General features: G+C 39.9%; 1 protein-coding gene across 3 annotated transcripts in view; it reads right to left on the minus strand.

The window, feature by feature from the left end:
* LOC309629569 (uncharacterized protein) overlaps positions 1-25,017 on the minus strand; it is a 79,448-nt gene that overhangs the window by 9,299 nt on the left and 45,132 nt on the right. For 2 of the 3 annotated variants that reach the window (XR_014245113.1, XM_082393686.1), the window contains exon 2: positions 6,362-6,444. Coding sequence is in view for 2 of the 3 variants with exons in the window: in XM_082393686.1 (XP_082249812.1) it covers positions 6,362-6,444 (83 nt within the window). In the remaining variant the exon portion in view is untranslated. Of the gene's footprint in view, positions 1-28; positions 140-6,361; positions 6,445-25,017 lie in introns of all 3 variants that reach the window. The other variant, XM_082393685.1, reaches the window with a different exon arrangement.

A 25,017-nucleotide genomic window follows, 5' to 3' on the forward strand; every position in this document is an offset into this window, starting at 1 on the left:
ACTCCATAAGAGCCTTAACGAGACCTACCTGAGGGTCTTGGAGGGTGTCCTGGGGAGGTGGGGGTCAGATGTGGCTCACTGTTGGGGCAAGGATACTGGTGGCAGAGGCCCCAGGGACTATTCATTGGTGTGAGCTCTCCTGGAAGTCACAGTTTTGGTACCAAGATCGGGCCCCACCCAACAGCCCATAGGCTCCAGTGCTGGGACACCTCAGGCCAAACAACCAACAGGGTGAGAACACAGCACCACGCATCAGCAGACAGGCCGCCTAAAGTCATCCTGAGCCCACAGCTGCCTCCAAACACACCCTTGACATGGCCCTGCCCACCACAGGGACAAGACCCAGCTCCAACCACCAGTGGGCAGGCATCAGTCCCTCCCCCCAGGAAACCTGCACAAGCCCCAGGACCAACCTCACCCACCAGGAGGCAGGCACCAGAAGCAAGTGGAAATATGTTCCTGCAGCCTGCAGAATGGACACCACAAACACAGAAAGACAAAATGAGATGAAAGAGAAATATGTTTCAAACTCCAGAAGCACAACTAAATAAAGTGGAGATAGGCAATCTGCCTGAAAAAGGATCCAGAGTAATGATAGATCTTGGAAAAAGAATGGAGGCACAGACTGAGAAGATACAAGATATGTTTAACAAAGAGCTAGATTTAAAGAACAAACAAACAGATATAAACAATACAATAACTGAAATGAAAAAATACACTAGAAGGAATTAATAGAATAAATGAGACAGAAGAATGAATAAGTGAGCTGGAAGACAGATTGGTGGAAATCATGCCATGGAACAGAATAAAGAAGAATGAAAGGAAATGAGGACAATTTAAGAGACCTCTGGGGGCAACGTTAAATGCATAAACATTCACATTATAGGGGTCCCAGAAGGAGAAGAGAGAGAGAAAGGCCCTGAGAAAATATTTGAAGAGATAATAGCTGAAAAATTCCCTAACATGAGAAAGGAAACACTCACTCAAGTCAAGGAAGTACAGAGTCCCATACAGGATAAACCCAAGGAGGTATATGCTGAGACATATATTAATCAAATTGACAAAAATTAAAGACAAAAAGAAAATATTAAAAGCAACAAGGGAAAAGCAACAAATAACATAAAAGGGAATCCCTATAAGGTTATCAGCTGATTTTTGAGCAGAAACCCTGCAGGCCAGAAGGGAGTGTCACTATATGTTTAAAGTGATGAAAGGGAAAAATCTACAACCAAGAGTACTCTACCCAGCAAGGCTCTCATTCAGATTTGATGGAGAAATCAAAAGCTTTACAGACAAGCAAAAGCCAAGAGAATTTAGCACCACCAGACCAGCTTTACAACAAATCCTGAAGGAACTTCTCTAGGTGGAAAAGAAAAGGCCACAACTAAACAAGAAAATTATGAATGGGAAAGTTCATCAGTAAAGGCAAGCATACAGTAAAGGTAGGAAATCATCCACACAAAAAATATGATATCAAAACTAGCAATCATGAGAAGAGGAGAGCACAAATGCAGGATATTGGAAATACATTTGAAATTAAGAGACCAGCGACTTAATATTGTACATATACAGACTGCTATATCAAAACCTCATGGTAACTGTGAACTGAAAATCTATAATAGATACACACACAAAAAAGAAAAAGCAATCCAAACACAACACTAAAGACAGTCATCAAATCACAAGAGGAGAGAACAAAAGAGGAAGGGAAGAAAAAAGAACTACAAAAAGAAATCCAAAACAATTAACAAAATGGCAATAAGAACATACATATTGATAATGACCTTATATGTAAATGGATTAAATGCTCCAACCCAAAAATATAGACTGGCCGAATGGATACAAAAACAAGATCCATATATATGCTGTCTACAAAAGACCCACTTCAGATCTAGGGACACATAGAGACTGAAAGTGAGGGTATGGAAAAAGATATTCCATGCAAATGGAAATCAAAGAAAGCTAGTGTAGCAATACTAATATCAGACAAAATAGATTTTAAAATAAAGACTGTTACAAGAGACAAAGAAGGACACTACATAATGATCAAGGGATCAATCCAAAGAAGATATTATAACATTGTAAATATATATGCACCCAGCATAGGAACACCTCAATATATGAGGCAAATGCTAACAGCCATAAAAGGAGAAATCAACAGTAACAGAATAATAGTGGGGGACTTTAACACCCCATTTACATCAATGGAGAGATCATCCAGACAGAAAATCAATAAGGAAACACAGACCTTAAATGACATATTAGACCAGATGAATTTAATTGATATTTATAGAACATTCCAAAAGAAGCAGAATACACATTCTTCTCAAGTGCGCAAGGAACATTCTCCAGGAGAGATTACATGCTTGGCCACAGAGCAAGCCTTGGTAAATTTAAGGAAATTGAAATCATATCAAGCATCTTTTCTGACCATAACACTATGAGGCCACCAACACCCTGATACCAAAACCAGACACAGATACCATAAAAAAGAAAATTACAGGCCAATATCACTGATGAACATAGATGCAAAAACCCTCAACAAAATACTAGCAAACTGAATCCAACAATACATTAAAAGATCACACACCATGGTCAAGTGGGATTTATCCCAGGATGCAAGGATTTTTCAATATCTGCAAATCAATCAGTGTGATACACCACATTAACAAATTGAAGAATAAAAACCATATGATCATCTCAATTGCTGCAGAAAAAGGTTTTGTCAAAAATTCAACACCCATTTATGATAAAAACTCTCCAGAAAGTGGGCATAGAGGGAACCTACCTCAATATAATAAAGTCAATATATGACAAACCCACAGCTAACATCATACTCAACAGTGAAAAGCTGAAAGCGTTTCCTCTAAGATCAGGAACAATTTGTATAGAAACTCAAAAGACCCCCAAATAGCCAAAGCAATCATGAGAAAGAAAAATGTTGCTGGAGGAATCAGGCTCCCTGACTGAAGACTATACTACAAAGCTAGAGTCATTAAAACAGTATGGTAATGGGAATTCCCTGGTGGTCCAGCGATTAGGACTTGGTGCTGTCACTGACAGGGCCCGGGTTCAATCCCTGGTTGGGGAATTAAGATCCTGCAAGCAGCATGGTGTGGCCAAAACAAACAAACAAACAACACCAAAAAAAAAAAAAAAACCCAGTATGCTACTGGCACAAAAACAGAAATATAGCTTAATGGAACAGGATAGAAAGCCCAGAAATAAACCCACACACCCATGGTCAATTAATCTACAACAAAGGAGGCAAGAATATACAATGGAGAAAAGACAGTCTCTTCAATAAGTGATGCTGGAAAAACTGGAGAGCCACATGTAAAAGAATGTAATTAGAACATACTCTAAAACCATACACAAGGGCTTCCCTGGTGGCGCAGTGGTTGAGAATCTGCCTGCCAATGCAGGGGACACAGGTTTGAGCCCTGGTCTGGGAAGATCCCATGTGCCGCGGAGCGACTAGGCCCGCGAGCCACAATTGCTGAGCCTGCGCGTCTGGAGCCTGTGCTCCGCAACAAGAGAGGCCGTGATAGTGAGAGGCCTGCGCACCGTGATGAAGAGTGGCCCCCGCTTGCCGCAATTAGAGAGAGCCCTCGCACAGAAACGAAGACCCAACACAGCCATAAATAAATAAATAAATAAAACAAAACTCTTCAACAGGTTATACTGAGCCCAAAGTATTTTTGAAAAAAAAAAAAACATACACAAAAATAAACTCAAAATGGATTAAAGACCTAAATGTAAGACCAGATGCTATAAACTCTTAGAGGAAAACATAGGCAGAACACTCTTTGACATAAATTGCTGCAATATCTTTTTGGATCCACCTCCTAGGGTAATGATAATAAAAACAAAAATATACAAATGGGACCTAGTTAAGCTTAAAAGCTTTTGCACAGCAAAGGAAAACATAAACAAAACAAAAAGACAACCTACACAATGTGAGAAAATATTTGCAATAGAAGCCACTGACAAGGGATTACTCTCCAAAATATGCAAACAGCTCATGCAGCTCAATATCAGAAAAACAAACAATCCAATCAAAAAATGGGCAGAAGATCTAAATAGACATTTCTCCAAAGAAGACATACAGGGGGCCAAAAAGCACATGAAAAATGCTCAATGTCACTAATTATTAGAGAAATGCAAATCAAAACTACAATGAAGTATCCCCTCACACTTGTTAGAATGGACCTCATCAAAAATCTACAAACAACAAATGCTGGAGAGGGTGTGGGGAAAAGGGAACCCTCTTGCACTGTTGGTGGGAATGTAAATTGATACAGCACTATGGAGAACAGTATGGAGGTTCCTTATGAAACTAAAAATAGAACTACCATATGATCTAGCAATCCCATTCTTGGGCATATATCCAGACAAAACCATAATTTGAAAAGATACATGCACCCCAAATGTTCACTGGAGCACTATTTACAATAGCCAAGACATGGAAGCAACTTCAAAGTCCATCAACTGATGAATGAATAAAGAGAATGTGGTACATATATATACAATGGAATATTACTCAGCCATAAAAAGAATAAAATAATGCCATTTGCAGCAAGATGCATGGACTAAGAGATTATCATACTAAGTGACATAAGTCAGACAGAATGACAAATATCATATGATATCACTTACATGTGGAATCTAAAATAATGATACAAATGAACTTATTTACAAAACAGAAACAGACTCACGGGACTTTCCCCAGTGGCACAGTGGATAAGAATCTGCCTGCTAATGCAGGGGACACAGGTTCGATCCCTGGTCCAGGAAGATCCCACATGCTGCAGAGCAACTAAGCCGTGTGCCACAACTACTGAGCCTGCGCTCTAGAGCCTGCGAGCCACAACTACTGAGCCTGCGTGCCACAACTACTGAAGCCCACGTGCCTAGAGCCCATGCTCCATGGCAAGGGAAGCCACCACAAGGAGAAGCCCACGCACTGCAACGAAGAGTAGCTCCCACTCTCCATGACTAGAGAAAGCCTGTGCACAGCAATGAAGACCCAATGCAGCCAAATAAAAAAAAAAAGAAACAAAAAGAAACAGACTCATGGACTTCAAAAACAAACTTTTAGTTACTAACGGGGAAAAGTTGGGGGGAAGGATAAAATAGGAGCTTGGGATTAACATTCACACACTACCACATATAGCATAGATAACCAACAAGGACCTACTGTATAGCACAGGGAACCCTATGCAATACTCTGTAATAACCTATATGGCAAAAGAACCTGAGAAATGCATACATGTATACGTGTAACTGAATCACTTTGCTGTACACCTGAAACTAACACAATGTTGTAAATCAACTATACTCCAATATAAAATAAAAATAAATTAAAAAAAATAAAACTGCATGTCACCCCCTCAATTAAAAAAAAGGTCTAGGACAAGTAATATAAACCTTATCCCATGTAATCCTTCCACTAGTGCCATTTTGTAGAAGAGGATATGGACTCAGAGAGAGGTTAGGCAAATGTCCTGAGGTGACAAGTGGTGCAGTTGGGATGTGATTGCACAGCCTGTGTATTTTCCATCCAGCACAGTGTTTCCCTGTACCATGAGGTCAGCTCAGTGCAACTTGCTGTAGTCTATTAAAGTTATTCATGATGTGATGAGACTATTATATTTGTTTGTATTAGTCTTCTCAGGCTGCCATAACAAAACTCCACAGACTGAGTGGCTTAAATGGCAAAAATTTGTTCTTGCACTGTACTAGAGGCTGGAAGCCCGAGATCAAGGTGTCGGAAGGTTTGGCTTCTTTTGAGTTCTCTCTCTTTGGTTTGCAGCGGCCCTCCTCTCACTGTGTCCTCATGTGGTCTTTCCTCTGTGTGCGGACATCCCTGATGTCTCTCTGTGTGTCCAAATTTGCTCTTCTTATAAGGACACTAGGCAGATTGGATTAGGGCCCACCTTAACAGCTGCAGTGAACATAATTTTTGAATACTTCTTTTAAGGCCCTGTCTCCAAATATAGTCACATTCTGAGGTACTGTGTGTTAGGGCTTCAACTTATGAATTTGGGGGGCTGCAATTCAGCATATAACCATATTCATACTGCCAGAGTTGGGCTGTGGGCTGTGTAGGACCAAGGACCATCCTTGGGGTGCAGAGGACCCCAAAGAAAATCATAAATTTCCTCTGTCTCTTTCCATACAAGCTTTTCAGAGTGGGAAATTTGATTAGAATTGACAAACGGGGAAGAGTTGAAAGGTACATTGTGAAAGAAATAAATGGCAGCTGATGAAACCACTTCCTTTTCTCCTCCATCCCTCTGCTGCCCCTCTGAGATGCTTACCTCTTGATCACTCATTCGTTTAGTCAAACATCATTTACCTGGTCCCGATTCTGTACTGAGGCAGCATGCTAGATGTTGAGGATGCACCAGCATTACTCCTGTTTGCATGGGGCTTCCCTTCCTGTAGGGGAAACAGAAGGTAACAAACACAATAATTACACACTGGGATAAGCCCTGTAGCTTGGCCGGTGCAGGATGTGTTTGAGGTTGGTGGTTGGGTATGGTTTCTTAAGGTGGTGATGTTTAGGCAGAGACCTGAACCATGAAAAGGAGCTGCCTCCTGAAAAGGTGATGGAAGAGGTTTCCAGACAGAGGAAACTTCTTGGCAAGTGCGAAGTCTTTCAGCAAGAAAGGAATGTTCTAGGAACCGACTGAGCCCAGGTTGGTAGCACAGAGTGAGGTTGGAGAGAAAAGCAGGAAAGAGTGCTCAGAAGCTGTTGGCTGTGTAAGAGTATCCCAAACTGGGGACTATTACCCTTTTATGAAACCCATTCAAGGGATGAGCTTCAGGCAGAGCTGGTGCAGATCAGACCTTGCTTGTGTAGTAAGGTTTGAAGGAAGTACTGAGGGCTGTCCTAACCCAGAAATCTAGCTTTCACAATCCTTAGCATCTATTTATAGAGCCTGCCATTCTATCACTAAAGCCTCCTTTATCTTTCAAATACCTTTGCTTTGTCTGGAAAGAGGCTCCTGTTTAAGTACAGATAACATGGCAGCTTATTTCATTAGACCTATCCACAGGAGTGGAGCAGTTTGTTGGGGAATAATATTTGTTTTGGGCCCTGTCTGAACCATACCCAACTCTGAAACTGGCCTCTTTAACAACATCATCTATTTCTTCCCTTGAGTATTTCTGATATTCTTTTCCCTGTCTCCCCACTCCCATCAAGTCACCTTCTTCAGACTGCAGACCCTTCCCCACTGTCCCAGTCTGTCCCGGCTCCCTTCTGCACACAGCTTGGGACTCAGTGTGCACACATCATGTCCTCATTTCTGTCTCAGATTTCTCACCTTGCAAACTTCAGCCACACCTATGATGCAGACCCCAAATCTTGAGCCATTGGATCATCTGCTGTCTCCATCCTGACTGTAGTTTCTGAGACACACTGAAGAAAATCTCATAACCTTGCTGGTTGGCTGTGAGATCCCCCTTACTGCTGATACATTTTCGCCAGATGGACCACTGCCCTTTTTCCAAACTATAATTCATTAACACATTTCTCTTCTTTAGGCTTCTTGGTATATGCAGAGAAATAACTTGTGCTTTGAAATCACAGTTGTGGGTTCCAATCCCCACTGTTCTTCTTTACTTACAGCTGTGTGGTCTTGGCCATGCTATTTAGCGTCCCTGAGCTTCTGCTTCCTTATCTCTAAAACAGGTTTAATAAAAGCTGTTCACTGTGTTCAGTTTGAATGAAGCAAACTGTTCAGCATTTAGTTTGGTCACTAGACTGGTGATTGATGATAAGCAATGTAGATTCTCTTCTTCTTGTCTCAAAGCTCCAAGAGCAGATGCTACATTAGTAGAACCTCCAGAGTCCAAGGAACATTATGCAGCCTCTTTAGAGGAAGCCAGGCCAACTCCTGGCTGTGAATCCCATGTGATTGCCAACATCAGAGGCAAAGGTCTTCCTTCATCAGTCCTGCTCTCCAGAGTGGTGTCCTATCTCTAATCACAATAAATTATGTCTCAGTCTCATAAATTCAAGGAACACTGCTAAATTTTCTTCTCTTTATACCCAAGGCCAAAGTTCATGTTGAATTTAATCAGAATGGAAGTGGAAACAGGAATAAGCAACCTGCAAGATATATGTGTGACAACTAATAAATATATTTCAGTACAACTCCACTGCCTGGAGAGGAAAAAGAGCAACAGAGCCACGACAGCTATCAAAAAAGGAAAAATAATTAATGGCAATGAGTAGAAAATGATTGCAATGTAATCACATTGCTCATGACCCACAGGCTGGAAAAATTAATTTAAAGGACATTTTCCATATCTTCTGAGTAGATATCAAAGATAAAATACAATTTTTATTTGTATTTTTTATACAATTTTTATTTGTATAAAAGGCTTCCCTGGTGGTGCAGTGGTTAGGAATCCGCCTGCCAATGCAGGGGACATGGGTTTGAGCCGTGGTCCGGAAGGATCCCACATGCCGCGGAGCAACTGGGCTTGTCCACCACAACTACTGAGCCTGTGCTCTAGAGCCCGCGAGCCACAACTACTGAGCCCATGTGCCACAACTACTGAAGCCCGCACACCTAGAGCCCATGCTCTGCAACAAGAGAAGCCACCGCAATAAGAAGCCCGTGCACTGCAACGAAGAGTAGGGCCCCCTCGCCACAACTAGAGAAAACCCGCACGCAGCAATGAAGACCCAATGCAACCAAAAATAAATAAATAAATTTATTTTAAAAAATACAATTAAAAAATGTAGGCAGTGTTTTATGATAGCTGCATGGTCAACTCTAAATTACTCTTTAATGTAGGGAGGTAGGAGGTTGACCAGAAAGCTTGAAAATGACTTACAGAAAGCCAGTAACTCTTTAGTACCTACTATGTGCCTTGAGTAACTTCTAGGTTAGAACATATAAAGGGGTTCCATATGCCTGTCTGTTATAAATGTAAGCATGATGAATATCCGCTACTGTGATTCTTCAGTATTTTATTTTGAAAGTCAGTCATGTCATAGGCAACATTCATAACTAAATAGCATTCCATTGCATGAATATAGCATGATTATTCATTCCACCTTTGGTGGACATTTAAGTAGTCTCCATTTGGGAACATTCATAGCCATGTATCTTTTCTAGGAGTAAGAGTATACTAGATGTACACGTAGTCATAGAACTTCACCTGAACTCCAAGCTAACTCAACAGCTCACTTCACTTTTACTCACCCTTACCTATACAGATAGGAGGTAATTTAATGCCAGGATATTTGATCTACCTGTTGCTGTCTCTTAAAATTTCCTGGGCCTGGGGCATTTCCACATCAATAATACAGTCAGTGGCAAACTGAGCCCCTTGGCTAAGAGATGGCATCTCTGCATCCTTAAATGCCATTTCATAAACAGAGTTTCTCTTAAACCATTTTTAAATTTTTCAGAAGGAGAAGCAAGTCCCCTTCAAACATTTACGTTTTTTTTTAATTAACCCTCTGTTAATGTGATTTGGGGGCATTTACTTTTTTCTAACCAAGGATATTATATGGAATCCAATTAAATGCAACAACTATTTATTTAGCAACTATTATGAATACTGAATATGCTGGGTGTTGTGAAAGACATCAAGTCACACAAAACAGTCCTAGCTCTCATGAAGCAAACATTCTCCTCACTGAGAAAATATTTAAGCCCTTCACTTCATTCAAAAAAATACAAAATGTTATCCACCTCACTCCTCCAAAATCCAGATACCTGACAACTTTGTCTGTTGAGGACTTAGCCAAGAAGCAAACTCATTGTAAAACAGATGCCACAAAGTACATTCACTACACACACGGGATTCCCTTGGTCCTTACTCATAGACTAGGAATACTTTTTATGTGCCCACAATGTTTATTAAGCTAGCCATCTGGTTTATAAACCTACCACAAGTCAGGACTCACAAATAAAAAGAGGCAAGCAGTGTAGCAAGGACAAGTGACAGCAAACTTGTGACAGCAATGGAAAAAAACCAAAGAGCATTAAAAAAGCAGATAAGCACACTGACACCTTAAACGATGTACACAAGGACAAACTGGCCTTCATGAATCAATAGGTCCTGAGGCACTTCTGCATTTCATCAGAGCCCAGGAACAGCTGCGCCTATTACTGGCCTTGGTGCGTTGAGATAAAGTCAACTCAGTCTATTCTAGGTAAGAAGGAAATTGAATGTGCAGTAAATTTTTAAGAATTTCTATATAAAGGGTTACACGTTTTAAAAGCTCTGATGCTTAAATCAATGACATTTTTTCTAGGTCAGAAACTCAGGTACCTCTTACCTGTCATTTCTTAAGCTCTGTTATATGCCATGAGCTATAAATATATCCCTCTACCTCAAAGAGAAAGACCGTTATCCTTACTAAATTGAGATTCAGAGAGGTTAAGAAATTTTCTCAAAGTCACACATCTGCTATCTGATTGATCCAAGATACAAACTCTTGACTTTCTGACTCCAAAATCCACGTTGTGTCATTATACCACATGGCTTTATTTATCCCAGGGTCACCTTTCTAAGGGTTACTAAAATGATGCCTTTTTCTCCATGTATATTTCCTAAAATTAATAGTAAAGTGTTTAAGTACATAACACAGAGTTATCAGCATGCTTGATTTACATATTTGCCTCAGGGAATAATTAGATATCCAGGTTGCTACTGTGTTTAATTTGTACCTACCATACGCCGCAGTGCCCTGTGGAGGGAACATATGAAGAAGTCTTTCAGCTGACTGCTGAGTTCTCCAGGTCCTGGAGTTCAAACACTGCTGGGAGACAGGGGCAGGCTCACACCAGAACTTCTGGAGGTCAGCCTGGCAGTGAATGAGGGAGGGTATTCTGTCTAATTTCAACACAGATATAGAGGCTGCATCACATGGGCATATTGACTCGGCAAATGAAAAGACCTCAGAGTTTTGTTCTAAAAAAGCAGTTTATGGAAAGACCTGGGATAGAAAGAAAGCTCTTGGGTACACCCAGTGACATCCTTTGGAGGAGGGATCAAGTCCAGATCCCTGGAGGTCACAATTCATCTAGACATACATTTAGGAAGAGCAGGCCCAGAACTAAGAGGGAGCCCCAAACTCCAGAATCAAAATAACATTTTAATGCAATACTTTAAAAAATGAAAATTAATACAAAAAGTTCATGATAAACGAAATATCATAAGTTAAATAAAAACAGACTTAGTGTTACTGTTTTTTCCTTTTGCTTCAGGATTCAGTATGGCTTTGCACAACACCAACAGAGAATTAACATAAATGTGCCTTTAAAAAAGGAGGGTGAATACATGGCTGTAGAATGATGGTGATGTGGGGGATTATTTTTAAATTACAAGGGTCACTAGATGGAGGAAATAATAATTACCTTCCTGGAGTCTTTTAAGTCTGGGAGGGAATTGTAGCATGAGATAGTAATTCTCAGTTGTACCTCTGCTCAAAATATCCCCAGTGAGAGCCATGGCCAAGGAAAGCAGCCTAAAAGTACCATTAAATCGTAGACCTGTTGATGTTGGGCTTGGCCCTGTGACTTACTTTGCTTGTGGAACATGGGAAGAAGTGAAAGTGTGATGTACCGAGCCTAGGCCTTAAGAGACATCACATGTTTCCACTCACTTTCCTCCTATCATTGCCATGAAAAGAACATGCCCCAGGTAGCCTGCTGGTCCCAAAAGAATGAGAGTCACATGAACCCAAGATAAGCCAAACCCATGGTCTGAAGCCACGCCCAGCCAATCATGTTGGAATCATGAGGGCTGCCCAGTGTCCCTCAGAGATGCATGAATAGACAAGGCTTATTATTGAGGGATTTTTGTGGTTGTCTGTCACACAGCAATAGCTGACTGATACGTTGTCAATAAGCCAAAACATTCATAATGTAATTATGTAATTTCATAAGCCTTTGCATAGATCAGTGATTATCAACCCTAAGTGTACAGTAGAATTGCCTGGACAGCTTGTTAAAAATAACCAACACCCAGGCCCCCACCTCAGACCAGTTGTTTCAGAATCTCTAGTGGTGGTTCTTGGGCATCAGTCATTTTTAAAAGCTCCTCAGTTGATTTTCAAATGTGCAGCCGGGGTCGATAACATTGATGAAGATAAAGATACAAAAATCTTATCACCAGCCTGAAGAAGTATATCTGTATGTTCATTTGCTATGGCTGGGCCATCCTTCTCCCATACTAGGGAGGTTTGATTGAAAGCAGGCTTGGCTGGGAGTTAAACAGTGTCCAAGATGCCCATAAGGTGAGGTGACTAATATGCCTGGTGAAGTGCTAGAAACAGAGGATTATACTCTAATGTATGTGCTATGAAAATATTGTGTGGATAGCAAATCTAAACATATTCAACAAAAAACAGAATAGATGGAGAATGGAAGTTAATGTGTGGATTCGAACTAAGCGGGAAAAAGGAGAATTGATGGAACACAGAAATCAAGAACTAGGAGTAGAAAAGCAAAAATTGGTCAGAAGTTTGCTATGGATTCCAACAGTATTAGAATCATCTAGCAAATGTAGAATCCCAGGTCCCATCCCACATCTCCTTAATCAGAATCTGAATTTTAATGAAATACCCAGGTGATCTGTATGTATATGTATATATATTCAGATTAGAGATGCACTAGCTTAGAAGGATCCAGGAAATGAAGTGCACGTACCTCCAGATGATTTTTATATTCTTCTTACGTATGACTGTATGACCGGGCCAGGTACTATTAAAGGGGATGAGGCGGGACATGAAATGTCAGGTGTGCAGACATCCAATTAATCCAATAGCTATTCTAATTATTTAAATTCCATACTTTAAACAATGAGGGTTAAGACACCAGAGATTCTGATTTAATCTGAGGTAAGACCCAAGCATAGGCATTTTTTTAAACTACCAAGATAATTCTGAGCAGCCAATGTTGAAAATCACCACTTTCTGTCCTTTAAAATTAAAATCTGAACTGCTTAAAGACTGTCTTTATCAGCTATGATTCCAGAAATAGTATTAATATATATGCTTTTATTTATTTATTTTTTAAATTAAAAAAGCTTTTATTGGAGTATAGTTGCTTTACAATGTTGTGTTAGTTTCAGCTGTACAGCAAAGTGAATCAGTTATACATATACATAGATCCACTCTTTTTTAGATTCTTTTCCTTAATATATATGTTTTTAAAACTTAGCTGGGGCTTCCCTGGTGGCGCAGTGGTTGGGAATCTGCCTGCCAATACAGGGGACACGGGTTCGAGCCCTGGTCTGGGAGGATCCCATATGCTGCAGAGCAACTAGGCCCATGAGCCACAACTACTGAGCCTGCGCGTCTGGAGCCTGTGCTCCACAACAAGAGAGGCTGCGACAGTGAGAGGCCCGCGCACCGCGATGAAGAGTGGCCCCCACTCGCCGCAACTAGAGAAAGCCCTGGCACAGAAACGAAGACCCAACACAGCCATAAATAAATAAATGAATAAATAAATTAAAAACAAAACAAAACAAAACAAAAAACTTAGCTGCCTCCGTATCAATCTTGGTCCAACCCCTTACAAGCTGTATGACTTTGGGCAAGTCACTTAATCTGTTTGCCTCAGTGTTCTCATCCATACAAAAGGGATAATAATGGTAAGTACTTCATAGCATCGTCATGGAGAGTAAATGACTCGTGTGTATGAAGTACTTAAGAAAAACATCTGGTATAGAGTTAGACTTGGTAAATGTAAGCAAAAATGATGCAGATAAGGCAATTTTGGAATTAGAGGAATGAATTGAGTGTTATGGGCTGAATGTTTTGTATCCCCCCAAAATTCATATGTTGAAGCCCTAACTCTTGATATGATGTATTTGAAGGTGGGGTCATTGGGAGGTAATTAGGTTTAGATGAGGTCATAAGGGTGGGGCATTCATGATGGGATTAATGCCCTTATAAGCAGAAGAGGACAGAGAAATTTCTCTCTTCGAACACATACACTGAGCAAAGGCCATGTGAGCACACAATGAGAAGATGGTCATCTGCAAACCAGGAAAACAGCTCTCACTAGACGCCATATCTGCCAGCACCTTGATCTTGGACTTCTAGCCTTCAGAACTGGTAGAAATAAGTGTCTGTTGTTTAAGTCACATGGTCTATGGTATTTTGTTATAGCAGCCTACAGGGACTAAGACCCTGATACAATTGTATATAATCTGAGAGAATTATGCCAGGAAGCTCATAAATAAGGATAAATTAGTTGGCAAAAATTGAGATCTACCATTCTGGATAGGATCTAAATAAACTCTTTTTATGGCAAGAAATTTTCTCCTGAGGTCCTGTCTTATTTCCTTATGATTCATCTGATATTTTAAGGTGGACTGGATAACTGCCCCTGCTGAGGAGAAACCTAGAATCTCTGAAGAGAAAAAATGTGGGATCTGGTATCAGAGGGTCTCAGGTCCTATCCCAACTCTGCTTAAACTCTGACCTCTTTACTCCTGGGCATATACCCAGACAAAACTATAATTTGAAAAGATACACCCACCCCTACGTGCACTACTTACAATAGCCAAGACATGGAAATGACCTAAATGTCCATCAACAGATGACTGGATAAAAAAGGTGTGGTATATACAATGGAATATTACTCAGCCATTAAAAAAAATGAAATAATGTCATTTTCAGCAACATGGATGGACCTAGAGATTCTCATACTAAGCAAAGGAAGTCAGAAAGATAAAGCCAAATACCATGTGGTATCCCCTATATGTGAAATCTGAACTGTGACACAAATGAACATATCTATGAAACAGAAACAGACTCACAGAGAATAGTCTTGTGGTTGCCAAGGGGAAGAAGGGGTAGGAGAGGGAAATACTGGGAGTTTAGGATTAGCAGATGCAAACTATTATACATAGGATGGATAAACAACAAGGTCCTACTGTAGAGCACAGGGAACTATATTCAATATCCTCTGATAAACCATAATGGAAAAGGATATGAAAAAAAATATATGTGTATAACTGAGTCACTTTGCTGTACAGCAGAAATTAACACAATATTGTAAATCAACCGTACTTCAATAAAATTTAAAAAACCAAAACTCTGACCTCTTTGAGCCTCGATTTGTTCATCTACCAAAAGGAAATAATGACAAAGTGGTATACAGATAAAATTAAATAGCTGGTGTCTGAGAGAAACACCCTGAAATTATCCTGTGAAGGTTAATTGTTATTATTTGCAGAGAAGCCTTTTCCAAAACACCTTGAGCGTTAGGCTGACTCTTCCTTAGATTCCAAAAATTTCCTAAAGAAATTGGAGATCTTGTCTCCATCTTAATGCCTCTATTCCCATAATTTCCAGGCTTCTGTTAGACATCTAGTCAGATTTTAAAATAGCAAGTTCAAAGGGGAAGTAATCATTTTCAATGAAGTCTTAATTATCTAGTACAGTGGCAAATAAATAAGGACTCGTTTAAATAATCAATAAATCCAGACCTTGACCAGAGATGTGCATGCATTTTTTCCCAGCCATGTTCCACAAGTTTCCGATTGGCATTTATCTTTACTCAGGTTCACTGCATGTAGTTGTGCAGGTTGTGCACTGCGTACACAAGGGGGTGACATCACACAGACTAAAGCTCTCTCAACCTACGCAGAGCAGACCTACCCAGCTCTACATGGCAGCCTGATTTGGCCAACCACGTTCCTGTCTCACGCAGGGAGCTATTTTCTGAGAAAGGACCCATGGATAAATCATCTTTACCTTCGAAATTCCCTACTGATCAAACCTTGTTAAACCCAGCCTTCCTGTGCCCTATAATCACCACCAGCTAATAGATGCTGAGCAAGGCTGGGTTCATAGGCTTACCGCCTGCATAGTAGTACCAGGCCCTGTACTTGTTTGGTGCTCTGCTGTCCCCATCTTGAGAGTCATAATAATTTTTTAAACAAGGAGCCCCATATGTTCATTTTCTACTAGGTGCTGCAAATTATGAAGCCAGTCCTCATGCTTAGAGTAAATAAAATTCAAAAGCTCATCAAATTGTATCCAGGTTTTGGAAGGCTTATAAGCAGATTGCTACCAGGGATTTATATATATTAAGACAGTAACCTGCACACACCTCCCTAGGAAAACTACTTCAGAATCATTTGGGGAGTTTGAGAGTATGCAGATTCCTGGGCACCATAGGCTGGAGATTCTGATACAGTAGGTCTGGGTCTCGGTTATATTCTGTTTTTTTTTTTTTTTTTTTTTAATACCACAAGTCATTTTGATATGCAGCCAGGTCAGAATATTATTGCTTTGGGACGTGCCAGGCTGGTCTTATTAAGAAGTGGAATCAGGAGGACTGAATTTGAGTTAAAGCTCATAAGCTCTCCTTTGAGTGTTCACTGAGATTAGGGCAGCGATCTATTCTGAGGCTCTATCATAGTTACTTTCCTAGGAGCCTAAGAAAAGGACTTTAGACCTTGAACATGGGAGAAATGGTTTTTAAAAGCCAGGAGTTTTTTAATTAGATGATGCTAAAACCCAAGATTAAAAGATAAGAGATTTTTGCTTTTTTTCCCCTCCTCCTGTCACTAGATTTTTAGTGACTGGAGAGTATGTCCCAAAACACCCCTGAAGGACTGCGACCTAAGAAGAGAGAAAATAGGGAGGGAAAACGAGAAGATATGTTGGTGCATGAATACCGCTTCTGGAAATTTCCATGGATGGAAGGATGTTCCAGGTGTGTATTTCAAGCAATAACTGAGCACAGGGTCAGATTGGGAGGTGTAATAAACTCTCCTTAGCTGAGGTTTCTAATGAGGACACAGCCCTGGCATATTTGTCTGTCTTTCTGGAGGGTTCCCAGCTCCCCAAGATGGCAGCTGGCCCTCCTCCATGAGCTCAGCAAGAGTCCCTCCCCTGCTGCGCCCAGGGCTGAGACTCCTCACAGGAGACCAGAGCTCTGCATGGTCACAGCATGTCACGTGTGCTCTGTTTTCAAGTCTCTCTGTTGTTTGTGTGTTTCTTTGTTTGGTTTTGTTTGTTTGTGACAGGTTTCTATATGTTGTCTAGATAAATAAACTAGTAGGTAAACCACCATTATATCCTAAAGGTCTGTTTGGAGAGAATCATTGTCAGTTTCTCCCCTGCAGGGAAGAAAGAGTTCCTATATATTAGGAAACTTTTGGAAAATCTTTCTAAATAGAAAGTAAATTCATTCAGTCAGGTTTATTCAAGGCTAGCTGATATCAGGAAAATTATGACAGAACATCCCTGAATCATTATAGAGCATTATTTGCAAGTAGGAGTGGAGGAACAGGAACAGAAACATCTCCCTGGCCAGATTAAATCCCTTCCCATGACTACAACCGTCCACTTTAGGACAGCTGAGCTCTCAAGCCTCCTTCCCCAGAGCCCTACAGAAATGTTTCAGACACCCTGTCTATTTTTGAGAGTTAAACTGGCAAAAGACCCGAGGAGTCTCTTCCTGGTGTGACATCCTCCCACTTCCCAGTGCATGACATGGGTTAAATGGAGTCTGGTCCAAGGTCGGAACTGATGCTTAGTGACTCCCAAGCTCTCACTTCACAGACTTCCTATACAGAGCCAGATTCCCTTCACCTGGCAGTGCTCTGAAGCGACGCGTCGCTATCTTAAGGGAATACTCTAGCTTTTAATTTAATCGTTGCCAAGATCAGCAATCTTAGACGTGTGGTTGTCAACCCTTCTAGGAGGCTTCTTCAAAGATCGAAAGGACCCCGAGGAACTGACTCTCCAAAGTGTTAAAAGAGGCCGTGCTGGACTCATAAATCATAGGGAAAAAGGACATCTGAACTTCCCTCTGGGAGACTATGATCTAAGCTGTCTTAACCACACTTTTTTATCCATTAAAGTAATTAAAATGTGAACAAATAAAATATTAGTAGAAGCAGATAAAATATTTACAGATTTCAGTAGAGTTTTTAATAGCACTAAGTCCGTGAAGGACTGCATAGAAAATTGGAGAAGATCAGCTCTTTGGAATACAGGAGACTGCAGATCAGGGCTCAGAGGGAACAGGAGTGAGAAATGGGCTGAAAATAGGGGATTCACGAATGGTCTTTACTCAGAACAACAGCATTCATTGGGCCCTGCACCTTGGTCACCCACCTACCTCCACTCAAGGCTGGAGATACTGGGCCTGAAGAGAAGGAAATGCAATCCAGTTCCTACATGATCCAAGAATAACCCACCCTCACAGCTATGTAAACTCCAGCTAGCGGTTTTCAACTTTCCACATCAACTGCAAGACAACCGCAGAACTCTTGATGATATTTGCAGAACCACATGAATGTTAAAGATCCTGGCTATGGTGAGAGAGGAGAGGAGGGAACAAGAAGGGGAAAGTTAGGGGTGTTAATATAGAGAATATAGAGGGAGGGAGTTGTGATAAAATTTAGGAAATGAAAAAAAACAAAGCACTACACTGTTATTTAAAGTTGCAACGGGACTTCCCTGGTGGCGCAGTGGTTAAGAATCTGCCTGCCAATAGAATCTGTCTACAGGGCACACGGGTTCAAGCCCTGGTCCGGGAAGATCCCACATACTGTGGAGGAACTAAGCCCATGTGCCACAACTACTGAGCCCACACGCCACAACTACTGAGCCCACTCACCACAACTCCACAACTACTGAAGCCCGCGTGCATAGAGCCCGTGCTCCACAGCAAGAGAAGCCAATGCAATGAGAGGCCCGTGCACCACAACAAAGAGTAGCCACTGCTTGCCGCAACTAGAGAAAGCTCGCAGTGGGCAATGAAGGCACAATGCAGCCAAAAAAAAAAAAAAAAAAAAAAAAAGATTAACTTTAGCATTAAAAAAAGAAAGTTGCAACGATGACCAACAGAAGTAGAATGATAATAACATAAAAAAAAACAATGAGAGGAAGGGAAGGAGGGAATCACATGGTATGAGTGAGCTAATCCTTTATCATCATGAAATAAATCAATAAGGGGCACCTAATTTTTTTTATATCAAATAATTATCTGGAGTTGTGAAGTTAAACAGAACTAAACCAAAAATGATTACAAGGGCTTTTCTTTGGGGAGTAGAACTGCTGGTTAGAAAGGGGTAGAGGTGAGACCATTGCTTTTCATAAAATCTTTAGTATCATATCATTGTTTTCATGCATATGTATGAGGTGATAATGCAGGTGAACTCTGGAGGCCTTACCATCTGTGTGATTTTAGGCAACTTCACCTAATTTCTCCATGCCTCATGTCATTTATATAAAGGTCGGATTAATAATAATATTTACCCCATATTGTTGGAAGAATTTAGTGGGATGATGTAATTAAAACATTTAACACAATGACTGAACAACAGTAACTTATCAATAAAGACTGGCTATAATAATAATTATTATTGTCACTTATAACTTGCTTTTATCCACTTAATACATCATTAACAGCTCTACAGATTAAGACACATAGCTCTAACTCACTCTTTGGTAACAGCATTATAGTCCACAGTATGGGCTGCCATACTCACAATCCCTTTTGGATCTCACTTATCTGAAATTCAGGGTCAGAGAGACAGTTGTATTGTGTCTTTGGTCTCAGATGCCCTTTCTAAGACTTCTTTGGAAAAGAAATAAGGTGTATTATTCAAGGAATAATGTTAACCTCTTCAATCCAGCCAACCAATGGTAAACTATAGAGCAATATTATTCATGCTCTTGGATCTTATAAACTCCATCATAACTTTATCAAATGAGGTTAAAGTGGGTACAATTTTTGAAGAAGCAGTTAATAGTTAATTTGGCATAAAGAAGCATGTTCTTCCACAAATGTTCCTCCTAACCAAGGCCAGCAGCCTTACCGCTGTATGCCAAATGATCCAAGGGATCCGAGCAACTCCACAAAGGCCCAGCTCCAGGACTAGGCAAGGAAAAAACATGAAATCCACAACTACATAACACTAGCTCAGAGCTGACCTTCATATACAGAAGGCAGCAAATAAATACAAGTAGAATCCCAGGATTATATAGCATTTTAATTTAGAGTTGTGATTAGCAAAACTACATCCATGTCTTCGGGGACAGTTTATCATAGTAGTACTTTGCTGATGCGGTTTCAGAAAATTATATTAAATGAAAAATCCTGTAGAACAGATGTGTTCATAAGTCCCTGTCCACATAGCAGTTGATCTGTTTAATGAAAACACTGTTATGGTTCAGAATTAGTGCTTTCTACTGTTACAGTATTGTTATATTAGAGACCCAGAGGAGTAAAGAAGGTTGAAAAGGAATGAGAGTGAGGAAATTGCCAGAACTAGGGGTCAGGGATAGAATATCTCCAAGGCAGGTACCTCAATATGGTACAGAGGAAAGGAGATGAAAAAGATTTCCTTTCCTATTGAAAAAAAAGGAAGAAATAGCAAAACCAGGACATAGAAACAGAATGCCTGTTTTATTTAGATAAACGAAATCAAGTAAATACCACCTCTGTGCTCTAATACGTTCCATTTAAATATAATTGGATTGTAACAGAGCTACTTCCATTTCTCTCAAATGTATTGAAATGAGATTTTACAAGCATTCACAAGCAATTCCTTCCCCGAATCATCCTTGTACCAGGGGGAGTCCTATGACCACTTTGCTTGTTTTCAAAAGTCATGGATGAATTTCTATTTAGTTCCTCCACAACAGTTCAATTTGTAGTGACTGTTTGGCTAGCTTTGGAATAATTAATTATGTTTTGTCTCCAAAGCAAGCAAGAACAACCCCATTTGAGGATTTGCTGCAGAGAAGCGGTCTCTACATTGCTATGGACTGATTCATGCTCCCCCTAAAATTCGTATGTTGAAGCCCTAACCCCCAATGTGATGGTATTAAGAGATTGGGACTTTGGAAGTAATTAGATAATGAGGGTGGAGGCCCCATGATGGGATTAGTGCCTCTCTCTCCCTCTCTCCCTCCCCCTCTCATTCTCTCTCCCTCCCTCTTTCCCTCTCTCCCACCTCTCTCCCTTTCCCTCTCTCTCATTCTCTCCCCCTCTCTCCCCCTCCCCCCTTCTCCCCCCTCCTCCCCTTCTCCCCTCTCTCTCCCCCCACCCCCCGCGCCGTCTCTCCCCATCTCTCTCTCTCTCCCTCCCTCCCCCACGTGAAGACACAATGAGAAGGCACCTATCTACAAGCTATCAGGAGAGCCCTAACCAGGAACCAAATCGGCTGGCACCTTGATCTTAGACTTCACAGCCTCCAGAACTATGAGAAATCTCTCTGTTGTTTAAACCATCCAGCCTCTGGTATTTTGTTATGGTAGTCTTAGCTAAGACGTACGGATGTGTATCGTGTTTCTCTTTCTGTTCTGCATGTGTTTACATGTAACAGAAATCACCCAGCAAGATCCTTGCCGACAAAGAGCTACGCTTCCAATCAACACAAAGCCCACGTACACCCTATTCATCTTGAAACCACAAAGAAGGCAAATTTTATCTGATTAAAGATAAGATAATTTTGAAGAAAGCCAGTAATTTAATTTTGGATGATAGCAGAGTGGGCTAAAAACAATAAAGGTTAACCTTGGAAAGAATAACATTGGCAGTTTTAAATGACACAAAACAGAAGGATGAAACATCAATTTATTCTTGAATGCTAACCCTAGCTAGGAACAACCAAAAGTGTTGAGATTTTTATCAAATAGCATGCCTCCTTCCTTAAGAGGCCATCACACACATTTCTAACTTTAGAGTTGTATTAGTTAGAGTTGTTTAGTTATAGTTAGAAACTTTAGTTGAGTTTCTTTTAAAACATAAAAAGTTCAGACCAAAACTGGGAAAATGTTTCTCATTAAAAGGAATGTAAAACAAATATTTTCAAAAATCTATTCCCTAAGATATTTCTAAAGTGACACCAACTCTGTATTTTCACATATCTCAGAAACTGCCTGCAATAGAATAGCTCTTGTTGAAAAAAAAAAAAAAAAAAAGCAAATGTCTTATCTTAATTTGCTGATGCAGGCAGCAATAGAGTTCCCTTACATTTAAACCAAAATGTACAGCTTGAATTTGTCTTCTTCCATTGGCTTTATTAAAAAAGATGAATATATGTGTGGTTCTTTTATAGTTTGCAATGCACATACATTATTGCATTTACTCTTTCCAAAAAACCTGTTAATTTAGTAATATTATCATCCTTACTTTTTTTTCAGAGAAGTAATTGGATGCTAGAGAGGGAAAGGAATTTGCCAAATGTTAATCAATGCAAAAGTGGTACAGCTAGAATTCAGCAGAACACAGCCTTTTGTAGGGTACATCTTGTTCTCCCCACACAAATGAAGTGTGGTCCTCCCCCAACAAACACCCACACATATACATAAGATGTAACTTGTTTCAGAGACTGATTACAATCGGCCACATATTTGAGAAGATTTTCACAGACTTGGGGTCTTTGATGACCAATTTTCTCCTTATGGTCTATAGTCCCTGTTTAGATTATTTAGTGACTTGCAAATTAGATTGTCCCCAAGGACAGTCAGACTCACCAAGTCCCCAGTGGACCCACTTCAACAGCATTTTTTATTGTTAGTTCAAATAATACACATACAAAACCTTGAAGCCTGCCCTATCTTTAATATCAATCAACTAATCAATCAATAAAGCTTTCTTTCTTCACTCTCATTAAAAATTTTTTTTGGAAGCCTTCCTGTGATGATCAGTTTGCCTGTTAAAATTATGTTATTCAAGAATTTTTTAAAAATATGTATTGACTTGAAATAAAAGATTGCTCAGCATTTTTCCATCCCTCTGACTTCAGAAACCACCTCGAAGACAGGTTCTAAATGAGAGCACCCTGCTAAATTGTCTAGACCTGGTGAAGAACACTCAAGCACAAAAACAACACAGCAGGCTTCACTGGGCATGTGACTCTCATAAGTGAGAAACTAGCTTTGTAGTTAAGTGCACCCATGCTGGAATGAGACCATTTGGGTTTGCATCTTGACCCTACGATTTTCACTAACACTGAGAATTGGGGCAAATTATTTAATAGTTCTCATAATAAGGTAATGAGTTAAATATGAAGTGAGTAAATAGAGGTAAGTACTGCAAAAAGCATCAGGCACATACAAACTGCTATAGAAGTATTACCTGTTATTATTACTATCATAGCCATGTAAAAAAATTCTCTCTTGAAACTTCAGGGACAAAAAAATAATTTTTAAAGCAGTTTCATGGCAAAAACTCACTCATTTTTTTTTTCCTTTTTGTTTCCAAGTCGGAGCTCTGCAAACTACAGCACGTGGGCCAAATCCAGCCCGCTACCTGTTTTTGTACAACCAGCAAACTAAGAACGGCTTTTACCTTTTTAAATGGTTGAAAAAATATCAAAAGAAGAAACTATTTCATGACACATGAAAATTACATGAAATGTATGTTTAGTGTGCTTAAATAAAGTATAAATGGTACCCAGCAATGCTCATTCATTTACATAGTGTCTGTGGCTGCTTTTGGGGTACAAGGCAGAATTCAATAGTTGCAGCAGAGACCCAGTGACCCACAAAGCCTAAAGCACATACTATCTGGCCCTTATAGAAGAAGTTTGCCAACCCACGTTACACGTAATTGATGTGTGCTCTATCAAATTCAGAATAATCCAGTGAACTGAGGGAGGTGCAAAGAAACAATTCATATTCAGGAAAATCAAGAGATAATATTCAGCTGCTTAGTATTATTCCTTCTGAGGAGTTCAAGGAAACATATAGCAAAGAAGACCATTGAAATTATAGGCAAATTTTAATTATAAACTAAATTTTTTATATTGGGTTGGATTTGCTTATTCATTATAATCAAACATTATCTGAGGTCACATTATAGATGCTCAGTTTTTTATTCTAAAAATTACTAAAAATGTATAGGAAACTCCATTTCAATCTCCTGCACCACCAACTTTAAAGCTTTTTTTCCCCTCATTTTTAACACATTGCATATTATTCCTCCTTTTAAAAGTCAAATTTTGAATCCAAATAATTAAAAATTAACCATGAGGGCTTCCCTGGTGGCACAGTGGTTACGAATCCGCCTGCCAATACAGGTTCAAGCCCTGGTCCAGGAAGATCCCACATGCCGTGGAGCAACTAAGCCCATGCGCCACAACTACTGAGCCTGCGCTCTAGAGCCCGCGAGCCACAACTACTGAGCCCACATGCCTAGAGCCCGTGCTCCACAACAAGAGAAGCCACTGCAATGAGAAGCCTGCACACCACAACGAAGAGTAGCCCCCGCTCGCCGCAACTAGAGAAAGCCCTCGCACAGCAACAAATACCCAACACAGTCAAAAATAAATAAATTAGATAAATAAATTAAAAAAAAATTAACCATGAAATAAGTTTACCTAGCCTACCCACTCCCTCATTTGTCTCCAGGGTTCTTCTCGTTCCCCTGAGTAGAATTTGTTTTCTTTTTTCAATGGCCATAATCCCATACTTGGTCTTCTAAGTAATTTTTTTCACTCCTTATTACTAAAATATTCACATTTAGAATTTTCCCATCATGATTTCTTCTCACCCAAACCCTTCCTAGCACTATCTTCAATGTTCCTCACCACCCAGAAAATCTTTCTTACACTTTGGTGAGGCAAAGTAGAACAATAAAATCAGAAGTTGCATTCGTGTCAGTAGTTTTTACTTGCTTATTTTAAGTGTTTTCTTCTTGCATTATTTTAATGGATTTATTTTTTTTCCTAGAAAGTTTTTCTTAAAAGTTTGTGCAACAACAGCTCTGGGTGTGTTGTGGATAGGCAAGAGCTAGGACTTAAGCTCATTTGAAAGGGAAGGGAGATACACACTACTATGTATAAAATAGATAAACAACAAGGACTTACTGTATAGCACAGGAAACTGTATTTAATACTTTGTAATAACCTGTAATGGAAAAGAACCTTAAAAAGAATATATATATAATACATATTACATATATATACTGTATATATACAACTGTATGTATAACTGAATCACTTTGCTGTACACCTGAAACTGGCACAACACGGTAAATCAACTATACTTCAATT

This window comes from Balaenoptera borealis, assembly GCF_965194805.1.
Source record: "Balaenoptera borealis genome assembly, chromosome: 5".
Classification (NCBI taxonomy): domain Eukaryota; kingdom Metazoa; phylum Chordata; class Mammalia; order Artiodactyla; family Balaenopteridae; genus Balaenoptera; species Balaenoptera borealis.